The sequence below is a fragment of the Panthera uncia genome, chromosome C2 (genome assembly GCF_023721935.1).
Source record: "Panthera uncia isolate 11264 chromosome C2, Puncia_PCG_1.0, whole genome shotgun sequence".
Classification (NCBI taxonomy): Eukaryota; Metazoa; Chordata; class Mammalia; order Carnivora; family Felidae; genus Panthera; species Panthera uncia.
The window spans coordinates 379,726-401,209 of NC_064810.1; the positions used below are offsets into that span (position 1 = coordinate 379,726).

At 45.0% G+C, this 21,484-nt stretch overlaps 1 protein-coding gene across 6 annotated transcripts in view; it reads right to left on the reverse strand.

The window, feature by feature from the left end:
• PCNT (pericentrin) overlaps positions 1–21,484 on the reverse strand; it is a 133,430-nt gene that overhangs the window by 55,264 nt on the left and 56,682 nt on the right. For 5 of the 6 annotated variants that reach the window (XM_049627666.1, XM_049627667.1, XM_049627663.1 and 2 more), the window contains 7 exons: positions 14,645–14,782; positions 9,729–9,875; positions 7,335–7,486; positions 4,596–4,756; positions 4,147–4,379; positions 2,323–2,485; positions 1,474–1,686 (listed from right to left, as the gene is read on the reverse strand). In XM_049627666.1, coding sequence (XP_049483623.1) covers positions 1,474–1,686; positions 2,323–2,485; positions 4,147–4,379; positions 4,596–4,756; positions 7,335–7,486; positions 9,729–9,875; positions 14,645–14,782 — 1,207 coding nt within the window. The remainder of the gene's footprint in view (positions 1–1,473; positions 1,687–2,322; positions 2,486–4,146; positions 4,380–4,595; positions 4,757–7,334; positions 7,487–9,728; positions 9,876–14,644; positions 14,783–21,484) is intronic. The other variant, XM_049627664.1, reaches the window with a different exon arrangement.

Genomic DNA, 21,484 nt, shown 5'->3' on the forward strand with positions numbered 1-21,484 from the left:
AACTCACGGACCGCGAGATCGTGACCTGAGCCGAAGTCGGACGCTTAACCGACCAAGCCACCCAGGCGCCCCAAAGCTGATTGTTTATTAATGAAGGAAATCAAAAAGAATTAAAGATTGGGGAAAAGACCCGATATTTAGGGGCGCCTGGATGGCTCAGTTGGTTAAGCACCCAACTCGTGATCTCAGCTCAGGTCTTGATCTCACGGTCGTGAGTTCAAGCCCCACGCTGGGCTGCATACTGGGCATGAAGCCTACTTAAAAAAAAAAAAAAAAAGAAAAACCAAAAGACCTGATGGTTATAGCAGCACTATCGACAACAGCTACACTATAGAAAGAGCCCAAATGTCCATCAACAGATGAATGGATACAGAAGATGTGGTGTGTATATATGATGGAATAGGACTTGGCAATCAAAAAGAATGAAATCTCGCCATTTGCACCCACGTGGACAGAAGTAGAGTGCGTTATGCTAAGCGAAATACGTCCGTCAGAGAAAGACAAATACCATATGATTTCACTCATATGAGGAATATAAGAAACAAAACAGATGAACATAGGGGAATGGAGGGAAAAAGAGAAGAAAGGGCAACAAACCCCAAGAGACTCTCAACAACAGAGAACAAACTGAGGCTTGATGGAGGCAGGTGGGTGGGTGAGAGGTGGGCCAGGGGGGCACTTGCTGGGATGAGCACTGGGTGTCATACGTATAAGTGATGAATCACTGAATTCTACTCCTGAGACCTATTTTACCATTTATGTTAACTAGAGCTTAAATAAAAATTTGAAACAAACAAAAATTGGGGAAGAGTAAAGAGTTTCCTGAATTGGTCAAGGCTGTACCACAAAGCAGACTTGTGCGCCCATAAGCTGTCTGAAAGCCACAAACCCAGAGATGGGCCGGTGGCACGGGAGGCACAGGGACACTGGGAGTGCCTGGTGGGCAAGGGTGTGAGACACATGGTTCTGGGGAAGGCTGAACCCACACGGAGCTGACTCTTACACGTCTGCTCCTGAGGACACCGCCGCCTATGGACTCAATGGCCTGGACGCCTTCCATTTTGACTGTTCACGTGTTAAATATTTAAAACGTAAAACCTCTAACAATCTGAAATCACAATGAACTTTTGTTAAAACTACGTTTTCCTATTTAAGATTAACGTTAGGCACTTTTTTTAAAGTCTTAAGTAAAAATTTTGAGTGGCCCGTGATTTCCCACTGCCATGGCTATTTACCTCAAACAGGCTGGTGACATTTCAGTGGCCTCCTGTTTGCCAGAGGCAATTCTGGCCTCACACTGCTGTAAGAACTCGAGGGGCCACCTCTCTAACGGAGCAGCGACACGGAGGATGCTGCACCAGCCACCCTGATCAGGGCCCCTGCCTTCTTTCCAAGGCCCTTGGTGAGTGAGAGCGGCCCCTGCTCCCACCCTCTGCAGCTCCCATCTCCGGCCGCGGAACCGGCATTTCTTACCATCTTCTCTCTCTCCTGCTTCTGCGGCCAAGGCCTCCTTTTGGGTCCACAGGACGGAGTTCTCCTCCCTCAGCTCTGCCTGCTGCTGGGTCGCCCGCTCCAGCTGCCGTCTCAGGCTCTCCAGCTCAACGGCGAGGCCCTGCTCGGCTGTCTCCTTCTGGCCCAGCGCCTCTTGCAAGCTGGCCTGCTCCACCTTGAACCCTTCGATGAGACCTGAGGAGACGGGGAGAGACTCGTTGCCAAGGGCTTGCTGGAGAAGCAAAAGGAGCAGACGGGCCGGACATGGGCATCCCAGCCCCAGCGAGATGTCAGCCGTGGGATATGAGAGCGGAGTGGTCACGCCCGGGGTCCTGTTCCCAGATGGATGGCACCAGGCCAGCGCACCCAGCACGCGCAGGAGTCACCGGACAAGGTGACAGCCCGAGAGCAGCCATGTACAAGACACCTCCACCACACGCCCGCGCACACCCCTCATGCCGCGTGTCTAGCACGTAAGCACCGGACACCATAAACATGGGGGTCACAAATGTCACCTCTTGGGGTAGGACCGACGTTCCCTTCTCGCCACGTAAGGCAGCGCTCCGAGGCCGTGAGCCTGGGATGCGGCAGCGGTTAAGTGCGGAGAGAAGAGCCACCCCGCCTGGGCCCTACCCGCTGCCACAGCCCTGGCTCCCGCGAGGAGCCTGCACGCGCAACGGCTTTTGTGAGCAAAGTCCCCGAGGCCTCACGCCATCTGTCTTATTTTAGTTTTACGTTTTGCTTTGAACGCTTCCGTTAATGCTTCCCCGTCCCACGTGCCTCTGGCCGGCGCGCCCCTGCAGACCCTCCCCACCCGCAGCTGGCGCTCACCCCGCGCCTGGTGCAGCTCCAGCGTCAGCCGCGTCCGGGCCGCGTTCTCCTCGTCCAGGCGCTCCAGTAACTCCTGGTGCTTCCTAACGACCTGCGCTGTTTCCTCGTTCTTACAGCTAAATTCTTTCTCAAAACGAGAATGAATCCGACGTGCTTCCTCCAGCTGTTAAAACACATTTGAAAACCAGAATTGCACTTCGATATAAAGCTAACGTCAACAGAATTCCACTTGTGTAGAAGTAGAATACAAATATTCCGGAAGAAACCATTCTGACATTCAATGTTAAGTCTATTAATAAACCTACTCATTCAACAATTTTCAATAAAGTAAAATTCCAGGGGAGCCTGGGTGGCTCAGTGGGTTAAGCATCTGCCTCTTGAACCCAGCTCAGGTCATGATCTCACAGGCTGGTGGGATTGAGCCCCACGTCACGCTCTGCACGGATAGTACAGAGCCTGCAGGATTCTCTCTCTCCCTCTCTCTCTACCCCTCCCCTCCTCTCTCTCTCTCAAAATAAACTTAAAAAAAAAAAAGAAGGAAAAATTCTGCACAGACACATACAATACTACATAGAAAATTCACATGTTCGTGAACTACTGCTACCACATGTCTGTACAATAAAGCTAAGGAGAATGTATATGCAAAGATCACAAAACTGTCCGTCGAGAGCCTAGAACCTGGGCAGGAACGACCACTTGGTGCTCCACAGGTGGAGGAAGAGATGGGGAGGCCTGGGGTGGGCGGGCTGGGAGGAAGTTCTCCTTGGGCTGGTCACCACAGTGCGAAGATCTGACACGTCTTCACCACCTGCAGACCCATCCTCCCTCCCTGACATCCCTCTGGGCCTCCCTGGATGCCGCCCACTCATGACTCAGCCCTGGGTCCCCATCTCCCCTTCCTCCCCTGGCAGACATGCCCTCCTGTGCCCTCTGAGGCTCCCAGGCCAGCTCCAGCCTGGAGGGCCCACACTAACCTCTGGATCCAAATACCTGTGCCCAGCTGTGCCAACAGACACCTGGCCACCTAGCCTGGGCCTCCCTCATATTCACTGCACCCCCAGACCAGCCTCTGAGGGAATCTACTGGTTTTCCCTTGAAAACAGCCCTAAGCTGCCTCTTCTCACACTCTCACCAAGTAGGGAAAACTTGCTTAAGTATTTCTGGGATGTGAATGGCAATGTCTTGGCTAAAAATGTTTAGTTTCTAATTGGGCTGAATGGGGGGAAGATTGCTATACTGCTTCTCACGCATTCATATTTAATGTCTTTCCTAATTGTCTAAAATGCTCTAAAAGAGTCACACAAACAATTCCCTTTTCTAGTGACAATCCCAAAACTAAAACGGTGCAGGAGGTAAAAGCAGAGTGGAAGTGAGAGGCCCAACCGCACGATCTACCAGACGCTCAGCTCTTCTCTGTGCACGGTGATCCCACAACCTCAGAAATTCTGGTTCAGAAAAGACTCCCGCTTAGTAAAGACACAGAGTACGGTTGGTACTGACAGAAGATCAAAAAGACAAGTGGGGAAGGTGGGTCGCACCCAGAACGGAGTTTCTGTCCCCCAACGCCCAGAGGAGGAGTGAACACGAGAAGCCGGATCCACCGGGAAGAGTGATGATAATGTTCCTTCTAGCCCTGCGTGTACGGTGCCCGGCAGAGCACCTGGGGGCTGCAGGACCCTCCTCCATCAGCTGCAGATCATCAAACCATTCCATCCACCCACTTGTCCGACCCGTTGTCCCTCTCAAAAAACAAGGAACACTAACAGGAGTTAAATCAGAGTCACAGACCTGTTTAGACGGATGATGCACAGAGCCATGTCTCACCTGCCTGCTGGAGTCCAGAGCCAGCTCCAGGAGGCCGTCCACTGCCAGGCCAAGGCTCCGGTAAATCCTCCTAACTGGCTGCTCACACTCTAGTGAATTTGCTGGGCTCATGAAAAAGCTTTCACAGATGTGACTGCTGATTTCAGCCTCTGAAGACACCTCTGCACATTCAGGCAGAGTTCTGTCCAGCTCCAGCAGGGCTGCTTCAGGCCACGTCTCCTCGAGCACCGGTACTGCGAAGTGAGGAAACGCGGGGACCTGCATACACCACGTGGCTAGCGAGCCCGCACGACCAGCACTGCGGAAGGGCGAGCACACCCGGGTCCCAGAGACAATACCCATCTTGGGCGTAGGCAGCTCATCCAGCCCCCAACCCGGCGGGGAGGAGGAGGATGGTGCTGTGCACCCCGGCCCGGGGTCCGCGGGCACAGGGCCGTCCTAGCGCTCACCTGCAGATGGGGCCTGGCCACTGGGCCGCACTTCACGCGGGCTCTCGTCCTCCAGACACAGCCCCACGCGCTCACTGATCCGGCTCTTCAGGGTGATGGCGGCCTTCAGCGTCTCTCCGAACAACCCGAGCAGCCTCCGCAGAGTGTCTCGGAGAGCTCTCCTGAACGAAGCACATAGTAGGCCATGACCCTGATCCTGACTGACTCAGACAAGAGGGACACAGCCCAGGAGGCAGCAGAAAAAGGTACCGTGCACTTGGGTACTGCATTTTACCAGCCTAGCAGGACAAAGAAAGGTTTCGGCTTAAACTGTGCTGGCCTTCAGTCCAACTCCCTCTTGGAACCGGACCGTTCCTATGCGAACTGTGTCCGCTGGAAACGTGTAGGCACTGGGTCCCACTCCCGTTTGGGATCAGACTGTTTGCAATGGAACTGTGCTGGCCTTGGGTCTGATTCCTTCTGGAGTGGGCTGTTCCTGTTGAAACTGTGCTGTTGAGGAATTGGTCTCTTTGCTCTAGAGAAAACCCTCTAAGACTAGAGATCCCAGCCATCAAAATGCTTCAGGGGTACCCTCCCTACCAGGACTCTAGCTGGTTTTATGCTAAAAAAACGATGGTCCCTCCACATGTGCATTTATAACTAAGTGAACTGACTTAACCAGAAGTAATTTAGAACTTCGATGGCCATTACGAGGAAGTTTTGATATCCCTAAGCTTGTTTTCCTCAAAACTGAATTAGAAAGCCATGGCTCCCTAACAAAAGGGAAAAAAAACAAAAAACAAAAAAAGTGAATGGGATGCCTATTTTAAAAGGTATATCAAGGCTTCCAGATGTTTTCAGGATTCTAAGTTTGCCTCTTTGCAAAATATTACTTCTAAAATGATGCAAACAATTGAAAAAAGTAAGAATGGCTTCTGAGGCCTCTTTACCTGCCCCTCCCCCGCCCCCAATCTCCTCTGCAGACATGTGGCGGCCACCTAGTGCTGGGACCCTGCTCCCAGTGCCGTTTTCCTCTGTTGTCTCTGCCAAACTTCCCTTTTCCTCTGAACCTCTTTCCACTCTCTCCTCTCCTGAACCTATTAAAAGCTGCCTCTCTCAAGTTAAGTCTTCTGAGAATCTAAATAAACCTCAGGCTTCTTACGTTCTCTGGTCTAAGGCCAAACTGTGAGCCATGGTTAAGGAGTTCCCTAAAGGAACCAAGGATGCCCCCCAGGTTTATTTAGCATAGTTATTTGCATAGTTATTCAAACTTACCAACATGGTTTCTCACATTTACATCAATTTGTCCACATGCCTATTGGTGAGGGCCAGGCCAAATGCTGGATGAAACTAGCCCAAAGGAAAGGAAATCTAGAAGGGGATCCTGAAGGGGATCCTGAAGGGGATGTAGAGAATCAAGCCCTTAAACTTCTGTCAGAATGCTAGAAAATTCACTGGAAATCACTGAGCAATTACAATAGCTTTTTCTAAGCCTACTGATTGGAACAAAATTGAGGCTTGCACACAAAAGCCTGACGAACCTGTTCATCACTACTACAATGGACTCCAAATTGTCATTTGAGACTATTCTGCTGGTTTTTCTTTATGTTGAATCCACCTGGGTAGTATTTAACTCTATATGTTTTTTTCTAGCAGGGTGAACTGGCATCTATCTCTTTTAGTTAAAAAGACCAGGATGGAATGGGAAACTGCCCAGATTTAGTTACTATGGCAAACCAGCTACTCATATCCTACATGAATCACCTAAAAGACTGCTGAAATCCTCAACTTTCAAATCTTGCAAGTGATGGCCCCTAAACGAAACCAAAAACCATCTACTTTCTGCTATTGCAAAGAGCCAGGACATTGGGGGAAAAAGAAGAAAACTATGACGAATTTCAGCACTCTAGTCACCTCCAGCCCCGTAGCCAGCCTTTCCTGACATAGGACAGGACAACCAAGAAAGGTCCTTCCCGGCACTGAGGGACAAAACCACTAAACGTGAAAAACCTGACTCTTGATCAGCAATGCATTCAAGGAAAGATCTTGATCAAAAGGGGTTAAGTGTGAAAATTAATAGAAAAACTCGTTTAGAGTGGAGTCAGGGGGCCAGCAGGGGGAACTCTGGTGCCCTATCAACTGCAGACCTATCAGGAAGAGGGACATCTTGCCAGGATACTACTTCACTATCCCAGCTGGAGGAAGGAAGGTTTCTTCCTGTCCAGGCAACAGCCCAGCCAATGAGAAAGTCCCAGTTCTGCCAATGAGAGATTGCCACAGCTCAGCCAATGGGAGACCGTCACAGCTCAGTCAATGGGAGAGACAGTCACAGCCCCGCCAATGAGAAGCCACTAAACTTCCCGGCTCCCAGTTTACTCCAATGGACTTTCTGTTGAGGAAAGCCCCAATCCCCTTTCCTCTATAAGAGCCTCCTCTGCTCCATTCTCCAGACTTGCCTGTGGTGTTGCCCTAGCTAGGTCGCACTGGCTTACTGGCTCCAATTCTCTGTTATTCCGGAATAAACCTATTTTTGCTGGTAAGATATTTGGCAATTAAATTCTAAGGTTAATGCCTCATTATAACATCAAATTTTATAATCTGGCAAAAATGTGAAGATTTGGCAAAGTGAGATGGTGGGTATACAGGTGTCTGTTATGTTACTCAGTACTTTTCTGGAGAAGAATAATGTGGCACAGGGTCCCATCCCACTAGTGGAGAAGGCACTGGGGAAGCAGCAACAGAGAGGAGCAAGTGACTGACCTTTCACGGTCAGACAGGTCAATGTCAGACTTCAGCATCGAGATGAGATTCGTGCCTTCCTGGTTTTCCCTTTCATGCCTTTGCTGTAGCTTCTCCAGTTCCGAATGGCACTCTTCTACCTCATGTCTTAAGGATAAAATTTGGTCTTCCAGCTGTTCAGGAAAAATTGTTAAAGCTTTATTTACAACAATTTAGGGGCACTTGGCTTGCTCAGTTGGTAGAGCATGCAACTCTTGATGTCAGGGTCATGAGTTCGAGCCCTACACTGGGTGCGGAGCCTACTTAAATTTTTTTTTTAAGTAATTAAAAAAATAATAAAACAATTTAGTTAAGAATAAATTTCTGTAAGAAACATTCATCATCCCTGTTAACAAAAATATGGCAAAATATGATGGCGATTAAAGTTGAAAATTACTAATATGACTGCCCCTCCCCCCCAATATTCATTGCCTACAAAAACAGAATACATGAACATCCTAGGCTGCCCCAGACACAAGAGGGAAGGGGCAAATTCACCAGAGGTTATTCTCACAAGGAGGCCAGGAGGCTTAGAGAGTCAAGCAGTCTGGTCATAGAGGGGTCACATTATATACACCATCCCAAGTTTTCATTTAAAATGCACGAGGGGCGCCTGGGTGGCTCAGTCAGTTAAGCGTCTGACTTTGGCTCGGGTCATGATCTCACAGTTGGTGAAATTGAGCCCCGCATAGGGCTCTGTGCTGACAGAGCCTGCTTTGGACTCTGTATCTCCCTCTCTCTGCCCCTCCCCTGCTCGTGCTCTGTCTCTCTCTCTCTCTCTCTCCCTCTCTCTCTAAAATAAACATTAAAAAAATAGTATAAATACACATTTATGCTTTGAAAAAAAATTTTTTTAATGTTTATTTATTTTTGAGACAGAGACAGAGCATGAGCTGTGGAGGGGCAGAGTGAGAGGGAGACACAGAATCCGAAACAGGCTCCAGGCTCCGAGCTGTCAGCACAGAGCCTGACGTGGGGCTAGAACCCACAAACTATGAGATCACGACCTGAGCCGAAGTCAGATGCTTAACCGACTGAGCCACCCAGGTGCCCTGTATACACATTTATTCTTATATAAAAAAAAAAAATAACGAACTCAACAACAACAAAATAAATCCAATTCAAAATGTCAAAGACCTTGAATGGACATTTCTTCAAAGACATACAAATGGCCAATAAGCTCGTAAAAAGGTGCTCAACATCACTAATAATCAGGGAAATGCAAACCAAAACCTCAGTGAAATACCACCTCATATTCATTATGATGGCAATTATAAGAAGAAAAAAGAGATGGGAAATAAGTATTGGCGAGGATGTGGAGAAATTAGAATCCTGTACGCTGCTGACAGAAATGTAAGGTGGCACAGCTGCTGTGGAAAGCAGTCTAGCAATTCCTCAAGAACTTAGACACAGATTTATGCATGACCCGGCAATCCTGTTACTAGACACATAAACCCCAAAACGGAAAGCAGGGACTAAAAGATACTTGTACACCAATGTTCACTGTGAAAGTATTCATAATAGCCAAAAGGCAGAAACAACCATCAAGAAGTCCATCCACAGATAAGGGCGCCTGGATGGCTCAGTCAGTTAAGCAGCCGACTTCGGCTCAGGTTGTGATCTCACAGTTAGTGGGTTCAAGCCCCAAGTCAGGCTCTGCGCTGACAGCTCAGAGCCTAGAGCCTGCTTCGACTCTGTGTCTCCCTTGCTCTCTGCCCCTCCCCGACTCACGCTCGGTCTCTCAAAAATAGACATTAAAAAAAAAAGTCCATCAACAGATAAATCTGTGACGAGATACACAAAATGTGGTATCTATATATAATGGAACATTATTAGCCATAGAAAACCATGAAACTTTGACACATGCTGCAACTTGGATGGACTCCACAGACATTATGCTAAGTGAAATAAACCAGACACAAGAGGGTAAATATTGTATGATCTCACTTATATGAGGTCCCAAAAGTGGTCAAATTCATACAGGCAGAAAGTAGAAGGGTGGGTGCCAGGGAATGGAGGGAGGAGAAATGGGGAGGTAGTGTTTATTGGGCATAGAGTTTCTTCTTGGGTTGATGAACAGTTCTAGAAATGGATAGTGGTGATAGTTGCACAACACGGTGAACATCGTTAATGCCACTGAATTGGACACTTAAAAATGATTAAAATGGGAAACTTTATGTTATGTTATGTTATGTTATGTTATATAACATATATATATGTTATATAACATATATGTTAACATATATATTATATATAATTTATATATATAAATTATATATATATAACATATATATATATACACGTTATGTTATATTTTACCCCCCCACCCCTCCCCCCCACACACACAATAACAAAGAAAAGACACATTTTACATACCTGCAGAATTTGGTTATTCTTCTCCTGAAGCTGCAGAAACAAAGTCTCTTTCTCTTTTTGGTACAGAGACTGCACTTGCTCGCACTCCAGTCTATGTATCTTCTCTTGTTCATGTAAAGCAACTTCCTTTTCACTTTCAAATTCACCCTGTACAAAAAGCACATTATTAACAACAAAAATGCCATTAAACTCTAAAATTATGCCAGTTCCACTTCTATGTTTGCTAAAATATAGTTCATTCAACAAATGTTTATTGAGTCCATATTATGCCAAGAGCAGTGATCAGAAGGAACAAAGCCACCACTCACAGCGAACATGCACTCAAATGTGCTTCTCATACAGAACATGAAAAAGACAGCTTGCTACCTTTCCCAAATGGCCACATTAAGAAATTACCCATCACCAGGGTATCATGACCATCAAACTCCAAGATATTTAGAAACCTAAGTTCCTTTGGTTTTCAAAGATAAACCCTATTTCTTCCTAAAAATAAAAATGGTTTTTAATAAAGTTCACCTAATGAATTAAAGTATATTAATTAAAGGGGCGCCTGGGTGACTCAGTCGGTTAAGCGTCCGACTTCAGCTCAGGTCATGATCTCGCAGTTTGTGAGTTCCGGCCCAGCATTGGGCTCTGTGCTGACAGCTTAGAGCCTGGAGCCTGCTTTGAATTCTGTGTCTCCCTCTCTCTCCGCTCCTCCTCCATCCTCTGTCTCTCTGTCCTTCAAAAATAAATAAAAACATTAAAAAAAAAATAAAGTATATTAATTAAATAAGCTTTAAAAAAAAAAAAAACTACAGAGGTAGCACTTCCAGAATAATAGAATAAGGACCTCCAAAAAATGTGTTCCTCCATAAAAGCACAGGGAACACGGGCAAAACCTGTCAAAATCGACTTTTCAGAGTTCTGGAAATTAAGAAAGACTTGTAACAATCCAAAGAGTGTTCACTGAAAACAAAGTCTGAGATTCCATCAAAACAACAAGCACTGAGAGGTATTTAAACCTGCCCTAACCCCAACATTCCTATCTCAGGCATAGCCCTGAAAACAGCCCAACAGTCCTAAGAGTTGGGGGGAACAAACATGTGTTTGGATCTCCAAAAGCACCACCTCGCCAACTGTCACTAATTAACCTGTCTTGCAGCTTACTAAAAAGCTCCATTCTTGGAGCACCAGGGTGGCTCAGTCAGTTGAGTGTTTGACTTCATTCAGCTCAGGTCGTGATCTCATGGTTTGTGAGTTTGAGCCTGGCATCAGGGTCGCTGCTGTCAGCACAGAACCTGCTTCTTCAGATCGTCTGAACTCCTCTCTCTGCCCCTTCCCAGCTTGCATGCGCGTATGGGCTCTCTCTCTCTTTCTCAAAACTAAATAAACATTAAAAAAATAAATAAATAAGTAAAAATGAAAATGAAAGGCTCTATTCTCAGAGATGATCTCACAGAGCTGTCTGTCAACAATGCTATCCCCAAGCCATTTGTCAAAATCAAGTAGCAGCAACTGTTTAACATCACAATAACCTGAAACCTATAAACTGGTAACAGTCTGAGCCAGTAAGAGGTAGACAAAACAACTTGAAAGGAAACACTTTTAAGAGGAAATGAGATGTCTGAAGAGAATGAGATGTCAAGAGGGAGCTTTGAAAAAGTCCAACATATTCCTAGGAATTTAGAAGGCAGGAACAAGTACAGGGCTGTGTACCTGTCCAGAGAAACCCAAGAAAGCTCTAAGAGCTCACTCTTTGTTGACCTTGCACAAACACAAAACGAAAGCTAAGGCAGAGTAAACTGCCCGCCACAGCACTCAAAGCATGCCCCAACGAGAGCCCTTCAAATTCACTAGAGGGGCTCAACAGTAGATTTGAATGGGCAGAAGAATCAGCAAATATGAAGACAGTTCAAATTATTTAGTCTGGGAACCAAAAAGAAAAAAAAAAAAGAAGAAGAAGAAGAAGAAGAAGAAGAAGAAGAAAAATAAGTAGAGGGGCACCTGGGTGGCTCAGTTGGTTGAGTATCTGACTTCGGTTCAGGTCATGATCTCACAGTTTGTGAGTTTGAGCCCCGCATCGGGCTCTGTGCTGACAGCTCAGAGCCTGGAACCTGCTTCAGATTCTGTGTCTCCCTCTCTCTCTGCCCATTCCCCACTTGCTCTCTCTCTCTCTCAAAAATAAATATTAAAAAAAAATTTTTTTTTTTTTAAGAAAAATAAGTAGAGGTTCACAGACATGCTGGGACACCCTCAAAGACCAACATATATGTAATGGGAATTGCAGAGGAAAGGAGAAAGGGAACAGAGTAGAAAGACTACTTGAAGATATAAGGCCCAAAACTTCAAAACTCTGATGAAAAAACATTAATCTACAAACACAAAAAGCACAATTACCCCAGGTAGGATAAACTCAAAGAGATCCACACCAAGGCCCATCCCAATTAAACTGTGAAAGACTAAGAAAAAGATCCTTGAAAGCAGCAGGAGAGAAACCATCCTCCAGAGGCCAAAAGGCAATAAGATAATATAGTCAAAGTGACAAAAGAAAGACTTAACCAAGAATTCCATACCCAGGAAATGATCTTTCCAAAAGGAGGGAGAAATTAAAACATTCACGGATAAATACAAACTAAGAGAAGTCATCCTAACAGGCCTGCCCTGAGGAAATACAAAAGGGTGTCCTTCAGGCTAGAGTGAAGGGACACCAGACGTTCATTCGAATCCACACGAAGAAATAAAGAACACTGGTAAAGGTTCACAAGTAAACTGAAAGACAAAATAAACATAGATTTTATAATTCTTTTTTTCTCCCATCTGATTTATAAGAAACTGAATAAATCAGTGAGCATAAATTGTATGCAAGTGTACTTTGCATGACAATATTAGCACATAGGACAGAGAAGGGGATGAAGCTACACAGGAGAAGAGATTCGTAAACTATCAAAATCAAGATGGTATTAATCTGAACTATGTTGTTATAAGGTGTTTATTACTGTAATCCCCAGGGCAGGCACCTAAGAAAATAACCCAAAATATATAGAAAATAAACATCAAGGAAATTAAAATGAAAAGAAGGCAGTAACAGAAAATCAGAAAAACAAGAGAGATACAAGATAAACAAGGAGCAAACAGCAAGTAATAATACCTGCTACATCTCTAAACCTAGAGAACACTGTGCTAGGTGAAAGCAACCAAACACAAAAGGGCACAGACTGTATGATTCCATTTCTATAAAATGTCCAGAAACAGGAAGTTCAGTGGTTACCAGGGGCTGGAGGAGGGGAGAGGCAGCTAAGGCTGGGGGGAGCGGGGGGGGGGGGGGTTCTTTTTGAGGTGATGCAAATGTTCAGGAAGTAGATAGCAACAATAGTTGCACAACTTGGTGAATACACTAAAAATCACTAAAACATATATACTTAAAAGAGTAATTTTTATGGTATATAAAATAAAGGTGTTGTTAAAAGAAACAACAAAGTAAAGCTACATTAAAAATCATCTTGGGGTGCCTAGGTGGCTCAGTCAGCTCTGTGCTGACAAGCTCAGAGCCTGGAGCCTGCTTCAGATTCTGTGTCTCCCCCTTTCTCTGCCCCTCCCCCGCGTGTGCTCGGTCACCCTCTCTCTTTTAAAAATAAACATTAAAAACAAATCATATTGGGGCTCCTGGGTGGCTCAGCTGGTTGAGCGTTTGAGTTTTGAATTTGGCTCAGGTCATAATCTTACACTCGTGGGACTGAGCCCTGCATCAGAGCCCTGCTTCAGGTTCTCTCTCCCTCTGTTTCTCTCCCCCACTCATGCTCCCTCTCTCTCTCTCTCTCTCCCTCTAAAATAAAAAAAATATACATACATATAAAAAATAAAAAATAAGTCATCGTAAGAGAAGGTGTTGAGTGTTGAGGCATCCTGCACATTCTTCCATGAGAACAGTCTCCTTAAAGCAAGAAAAGCCTTGATGTGGCTGCTGCTGAGTCACCGAGGCAAGGCAGTAAGACTTAAACGTTCTCAAATTTAAAATATTTGATGGCAATTCTTAGCGGGAAAGGTATGCTAACCACCCAAATTAAATAGAAAAAGGATGGAAGAACGGGAACCCTCTTGCACGGCTGGTGGGAATGCAAACTGGTGCAGCCACTCTGGAAAACAGTGTGGAGGTTCCTCAAAAAATTAAAAATACAACTACCCTATGACCCAGCAATAGCACTAGCAGGAATATATCCAAAGGATACAGGAGTGCTGATTTGAAGGGGCACATGCACCCCAATGTTTATAGCAGCACTATCAACAATATCCAAACTATGGAAAGAGCCCAAATGTCCATCAACTGACGAATGGATAAAGAAGATTATATATACAATGGAATACTACTTGGCAATGAAGAAGAATGAAATCCTGCCATTTGTAACAATGTGGATGGAACTGGACGGTATTATGCTAAATGAAATAAGTCAGGCAAAGAAAGACAAATACCATGTTTTCACTCATATGTGGGAGTTGAGAAACTTAACAGAAGAACATGGGGGAAGGGAAGGGGAAAAATAGCTTCAAACAGAGAGGGAGGCAAACCATAAGAGACTCTTGAGTACAGAGAACAAACTGAGGGTTGATGGGGGGACAGGGAGAGGGGAAAATGGGTGATGGACACTGAGGAGGGCACTGGCTCGATGAGCACTGGGTCGTATGTAAGCGGTGAATGACAAGAATCTACCCCCAATACCAAGAGCACACTATATACACCGTATGTTAGCCAACATATTTAAAAAATAATAATAAATAGAAAAATGAGTGAAAAAAATTGCCTACAAAAATCTGTTTCTAAGACAATGAAAACATTTTATGTTTTAACTTCGCATATCACCATTAATTTAGAATAACATTTTATTTACTCTGTAGATGGGGAAGAACAGCAATAACACAAATCATCCTCAGCCCCATACCTTCGGCTGTGGGATCTGCTGCTCCAGTACCACTTGGGACTGGCTCTTTGACAACTGCCGCTTCTCCTCCTCTTCGTGCAGCTCGGCCCGAAGAGCTGGGCCCTGGGCCTCAACCTCCGCAGGAATCAGGGTGCTCTGCTTGAACGAGGAGGAAAAGAGCACTGAGCTCTTCGTGCACAGATACTTGTCAATACTGGAGATCACTACCATTCCGCGTATGTTCAATGTGATGACACATGGGAGTCACGCTACAGCTTATAGAAAACTTCAAACCACGCTGTAGGACTGGATTCTCACCTTAATTACGATAGTGACGAAAACGGGGCATACGTGGTACAACACTAAAATTATACTTTCAAGTTATAGAGACCATTTCTGAATTAACATATCATTTTTATAAACTTTCTCTCCTGAAATAAATTTAACTCCAAAACCTTTAAAAAGGAAGGATTAAAGGTAATTTCCAAGTTATCACACTTTGCAAAGTTTCCAAAGTACTTTAATTACGTGTCTACCACACTTCTCCTTCTAGGGAAGGTCGGGGTTGACCCAGACCACTCCCAGCAGAAAGGAAGCTAGCTGCAGCCCTGAGAGTAACTGGGTTTCACCAGCAATGCTAATTCCCCGAGCGTCAACCACAAAGTGTTGGTGAATACAGGGAAAAACCCTGAATGCCAACAGGCACCACAGACCAGCAGGGCCAAGGCCAAGGGACAGAAGCCATACTCCCTTTTCCCCAAAAAACAGACCTAAGGAAATACTTGTACCCATTGTGAAGGACACTGGGAAAAACAAAACATCAACACTCAAGAAAAAGAAAATCCCCCAAACACGTGATAAACCCTGATTAACAATCAAGCTGGAAAGGGAATGACAGATCAGTTCTTTGGGCCCTAGGGCCCTGGCACAGCATTAGGGTGCTTCCCTCTCAGCACCTGCAGCGTGCACTGCGGGCGGGAGGAAACAGCTCTTAACCTTCCACCTGCAAGGGGCAGTAGGGCCACTTCATGCCTGTCCTGCCCAGTGCACACCCAGGCCTGGAGTGGGAACTTGCAAAATGCACCCTAACAGAGGCGAAGGCAAAACATGAGAGCATCATGCAGCAGGAGGGCCACCAGGAAAGAGACACTCAGGAGTCAGGTAAGGCAGTTTCGAGGGTGTGCTCTCAGGAAAGGCTGCAGGACAGCAGGCTGCCATTGGGCCTCGAAAGGCCCAGTACCTCTGGGATGGCTGTGCATGTCTAGCAGTATGATCCTCAGGCCACTTCCTTGACCTGACTGGAGAGGCTCAATGTCAGGTCTCCCTTAATTCACACAACCCCTACCCCCCATCCGTAAGACCTCCTTACAGGTAATTACTTCTATTTCCAGCCTTGAGTAAAGCTCCATTTAATTTTCCATATTCTAAATAGTAAGGTCAATATAAGAAAATGATGTTTTTAAAAGTTTATTCTCAAATTTTTCTAAAAACCTAGAGAATTCTAGGGAAAATATCATATATATACATACATATATCTATATTTAATCATTAAGAGAAGAAAATAGGTATACCTGGAGAAGGAAAAAAGTAATACTGCACAAAGAATACCAATACAGTAATAAAAATAAATTCAACTGATAATGAGTTAAAGACATTCAAACTATACCTAACCTGACCTCGTACTATTTTCAAAAATTATTATATGAATATTTTTTAATGGAAAGAAAGAAAGAAAGAAAGAAAGAAAGAAAGAAAGAAATTGGCTTGAGCAATTGATACTGGCCATACTACAGTTTACTTCTGCATTCCAGAACTCTGCTTAGTGATATGAACACAAGGGAGATTTCTTTATGGGATGTACATCTCTAAGAAAAGGGAAACAAGCTTACGTTTCCAGAGAACTTTTCTCACAAGCCAACTCCAAAGTGAAGTAACCTGGAAAGTAAGTCAATTAGCTCACAAGCCCATGTGAAATAACTCTTCTGGTAAGTGAGCCTGCTTTTCAAACAGGTGCAAAGATATTTGTGGCCCAGATTAACTAACGCCTGTTCAAAGGAAGAACAGCGTGTCCCTGCTAATTTGGGCACAATGACCCTGGCATCCCAGGAAATGTCCAGCAAGGCTTTATGTGCATCTGCTTGTGGGGTGAATCCTGAGGGAAGGCCACAGGAGGAACATGCAACCAGCCACAAGTCTCCCCCACACCAAGACATGAACCTGAATCTGATCATGTGTGTAGAGATGCTGACATGCTTACAGGAATAGGGGGGAGTCTAACATCACAGGAAGCAATAAAAACAGATCCCATGCAAACGAAGCCCCGTGTGGATCCTGATTTGAACAACCACAGGAAGAGACTAGAACCTGGGCTGGATATATGGTGATATTAATGAATCATTTTTAATTTTCTAAGTTAGAATGGATTATGGTTAAGTTCTTTTGGGAGGAGAAAAACGTTACATGGCAGAAACAGATGATGAAGTATTTACAGATGAAAACACACGATACCTGGGATTTGCTTCAAAAGAATTGGGGGTAGGGAGCACTGCCACACTAAGACTGGCACGTACCCCACTGGGCAGCCAGATACAGGGGTTCAATGAACTATTCTACTTCTGTATATGTTGAAATTTTCTCCAATAAAAGTTAAAATAAGGCTGCAAACAGCTTCCCACCTCCCAGAAATCTAAGTGCTTTCTGTGAAACCAGCTAGACAAAAAAGGTCACTTAAAAAAATTATCTAATGTTCACCTTCTTAGCAGCAAAGTAAAGAGAGAACTTACTTGAACAATGACTTTCTTGTACCACAACTAGAAAAACACTTCCAAAATGCTGCAGGAGCTTATTCAACATAGTGCTGGCAGTCCTAGCCTCAGCAATCAGACAACACAAAGAAATAAAAGGCATCCAAATTGGCAAGGAGGAAGTCAAGATTTCAGTCTTCACAGATGACATGATATTCTATCTAGAAAACCCAAAAGATTCTACCAAAAAAAATGCTAGAACTGATCCATGAGTTCAGGCAAGTCGCAGGATATAAAATCAATGCACGATAATTGGTTGCATTTCTATACACCAATAATGAAGCAGCAGAAAGAGAAATCAAGGAATCAATCCCATTTACGATTCTACCAAAACCCGTAAAATACCCAGGAATAAGCCTAGCCAAAGAGGTGAAAAATCTATACACTGAAAACTATAGAAAGCTCACGAAAGAAATTGAAGAAGACACCAAAAAACGGAAAAGCATTCCATGCTCATGGATTGGAAGAACAAATATTGTTAAATTGTCAGTACTACCCAAAGCAATCTACATGTTCAATGCAATGATGCAATCCCTATCAAAATAACACCAGCATTCTTCACAGAGCTAGAACAAACAATCCTAAAATTTGTATGGAAACAGAAAAGTCCTCGAATGGCCAAAGCAATCCTGAAAAAGAAAAACAAAGCTGGAGGCATCACAATTCCAGACTTCCAGATGTATTACGAAGCTGTAATCATTAAGACAATATGGTACTGGCACAGAAACAGACACTGATCAATGGAACATAAGAGAGAAAACAGAAATGGACCCACAAACATATGGCCAGGTAATCTTTGACAAAGTAGGAAAGAGTATCCAATGGAATAAAGACAGTCTCTTCAAGCAAATGATGTTGGAAAAACTGGACAGCGACATGCAGATGAATGAACCTGGACCACTTTCTTACATCATACACAAAAATAAACGCAAATTGCATGAAAGACCTAAAATGTAAGACACGAAGCCATCAAAATCCTAGAGGAGAAAAAAGGCAACAACCTCTTTGACTTTGGCCACAGCAACTTCTTACTCAACATGTTCTGTGAGGCAAGGGAAATAAAAGAAAAAATGAACTTCTGGGACCTCATCAAAATAAAAAGCATCTGCACAACTAAGGAAACTCAATCAGCAAAACTAAAAGGCACCCAACAGAATGGGAGAGGATATTTGCAAATGACATATCAGATAAAGGATTAGTATCCAAAAATCTATAAAGAACTTATCAAACTCAACACCCAAAAAACAAATGGTCCAGTGAAGAAATGGGCAAAAGACATGAATAGACACTTTCCAAAGAAGACAGACATCCAGATGGCTAACAGACACATGGAAAAATGCTCCACATCACCCATCATCAGGGAAATACAAATCAAAACCACAATGAGATACCACCTCACACCAGTCAGAATGGCTAAAATGAACAACTCAGGCAACAACAGATGTTGGCGAGGATGTGGAGAAAGGAGAACCCTTTAGCACTGCTGGTAGGAATGTAAACTGGTGCAGCCACTCTGGAAAACAGTACGGAGGTTCCTCAAAAAATTAAAGATAGAACTACCCTACGACCTAGCTACTGTATTACTAGGTATTTATCCAAAGGATATAGGAGTGGTATTTTGAAGGGGCACATGCACCCCAATGTTTATAGCAGCACCATTGACAATAGCCAAAGTATGGAAAAAGCCCAAATGTCCATCGACTGATCAATGGGTAAAGAAGAAGATGTGGTACGTACGTACGTACGTACGTACGTACACACACACACACACACACACACACACACACACAGAGGAAGATTACTCAGCAATCAAAAAGAATGAAATCTTGCCATTTGCAACAACGTGGATGGAATGAGAGGGTATTATGCTAAGTGAAATTAGTCAGAGAAGGACAAATACCATATGACTTCACTCATATGTGGAATTTAAGATACAAAACAGATGAACATAAGGGAAGGGAAGCAAAAATAATATAAAAACAGGGAAGGAGCCAAACGTAAGAGACTCTTAAATACAAAGAACAAACTGAGGGTTGCTGGAGGGGTATTGGCTGGGGGCGGGGGTGGGCTAAATGGACAAGCGGCATTGAGGAGGACACTTGTTGGATGAGCACTGGGCGTTATATGTAGGGGATGAATCACTGGATTCTACTGAAATCATTGCACTATATGTTAACTAACTTGGACATAAATTTAAAAAAAAAAAAAATGCCGTAGGAGCATTTGGACAGTAGTCAATACAGAAACACAAAACTGCTAAGCCAAGGTACATAAATGACACTCGGTTTCAGGAAGTGTGTGGCTCTGTGTGTCACCAACAGGTAACAAATGGGCAGGAGGAACAAATCAGCAATCAGACAGTCTCTGGGGGAAGGGCTGTGAGTCAGTACCTGATCCTGTCAACAGACATCCTCAGCAGGTCGCAGGGCAGCGCTTCAGGAGGGAAGAGGGAAGACCAGTCACCTGGGGATCACTAACTCACCCCAGATGCGCTGCCCGGATCCCGGTCTACAAACAGCAGCGGGGCCCTCTAGCCTCTCAAAACACGGGAAGGCGTGTCCACCTCGCAGAGGGCTGTCTCCAGCGTCCTTCTCCCAAGACCCTCCTGGGGCCGGGCGCATGGAACCTGTCGGCACCCCTCTGTCACCAAGAATGACTGTGAGCAACGAAGGAGCTGACAGGACAACTGCTCACCCTCCCTGTGGCGAAGCACCTTCCTGGTGGCCGCTCGACCCCTCTGTGATGACCCCTCAGCGCTGCACTCAAGGGGGCTGGGGGGACACTGAGGGGACCCTGAGAGGCTTAATGGGGCATAGAGAAGATACTGAGAGGGTTACGGGGACACTGAAGAGGCTTCATCCTCTTTTAATGAAATCTGAGGAAGAGGACGGTATGAGGAGGCCATTCCTGTGAACTAACCGGTGAGCAGCTGCATCTCGGTCCCGGCTGGGGGCTTACTGTGTCCTTAAGCCGTCCTGAGGGCACAGGCTTCTGTGTGTGGATTCCTCCTGTGTCTTCTCATTCTTTCGAATGTGGGAAACCCACCCCAAGTGGCCAGATTCAAGGCAACTTAAAAGTCCATGAAGCAAATCTCAACAAAAATGCCAATTCCCAGACTTTTCAACCAAACAAATGGGGATAAATCTCATTTTTACACTTCCCTTTATTTTTGCAATCTCCTGTAATGCTCATTCTGGAAACTTTCATTGAGGAAATGGTTTAAATACTAATTTCACAAATCAGCTGATCAGTATACATACAACTAAAAGCACTGACTATTAATTAGGGGACAGAGGAGAACACCAGGGCCTTATTTCACGATTAGAAAAGAGTAATATTAGCATCTCCTTTTTTAAAAAGCCCCACAGCTTTTTTTTTTTGTCTGTGCTGACAGCGTGGAGCCTGCTTGGGATTCTCTCTCTGTCTTTCTCACTGCCCTCCCCCAGTCCACTCACACACATGCTCTCGCTCTCAAATAAATAAACCTTTTAAGAACAAAGAAAATCCCCAAAGAAATAGTACTCACAATATCTTATAATCTCTATAAATCTCGATGTAGCACTTCACAAAACACATCAGTTATCTAGGAAGCACTATGCACATAGACTCGTACTCTCTCTCCCCCAGAAAGACCAGAAGACACGGGAGACACAGTATTTCAAATCTAAGAACATGGAGCAGAGGGCATCAGGGCGTACAGCCAGCGTCCACAGATGCCACCCTGCCTCCACGCAAAGGGAACTGGGGGACGTGAGCCCCGCGGCAAGCCACAAGGACCCTGGCTGGGTCCCAGCCTGCACGGTCTTATCCGTGGCAGTCTCACCTGCTGAAGAGAATTCCAACTGCTTCTTCAGAAGAACAACTACACAACTTGACATACTGCTTGTGGATGTTCTAACAAAGTTTCAAAAATCTGAAAACGAAACCAGAGCGTACACCGACTCCCGGGAGCACCTGCCACAGCAAGTGTGTTCCGTGTGGACACAGGCGGACGTGCACGTGAAGTCCTCCCCCTCCCTGTCGTGAGGTCGCTTCCTCCCCAGCCACCGCCACCTCC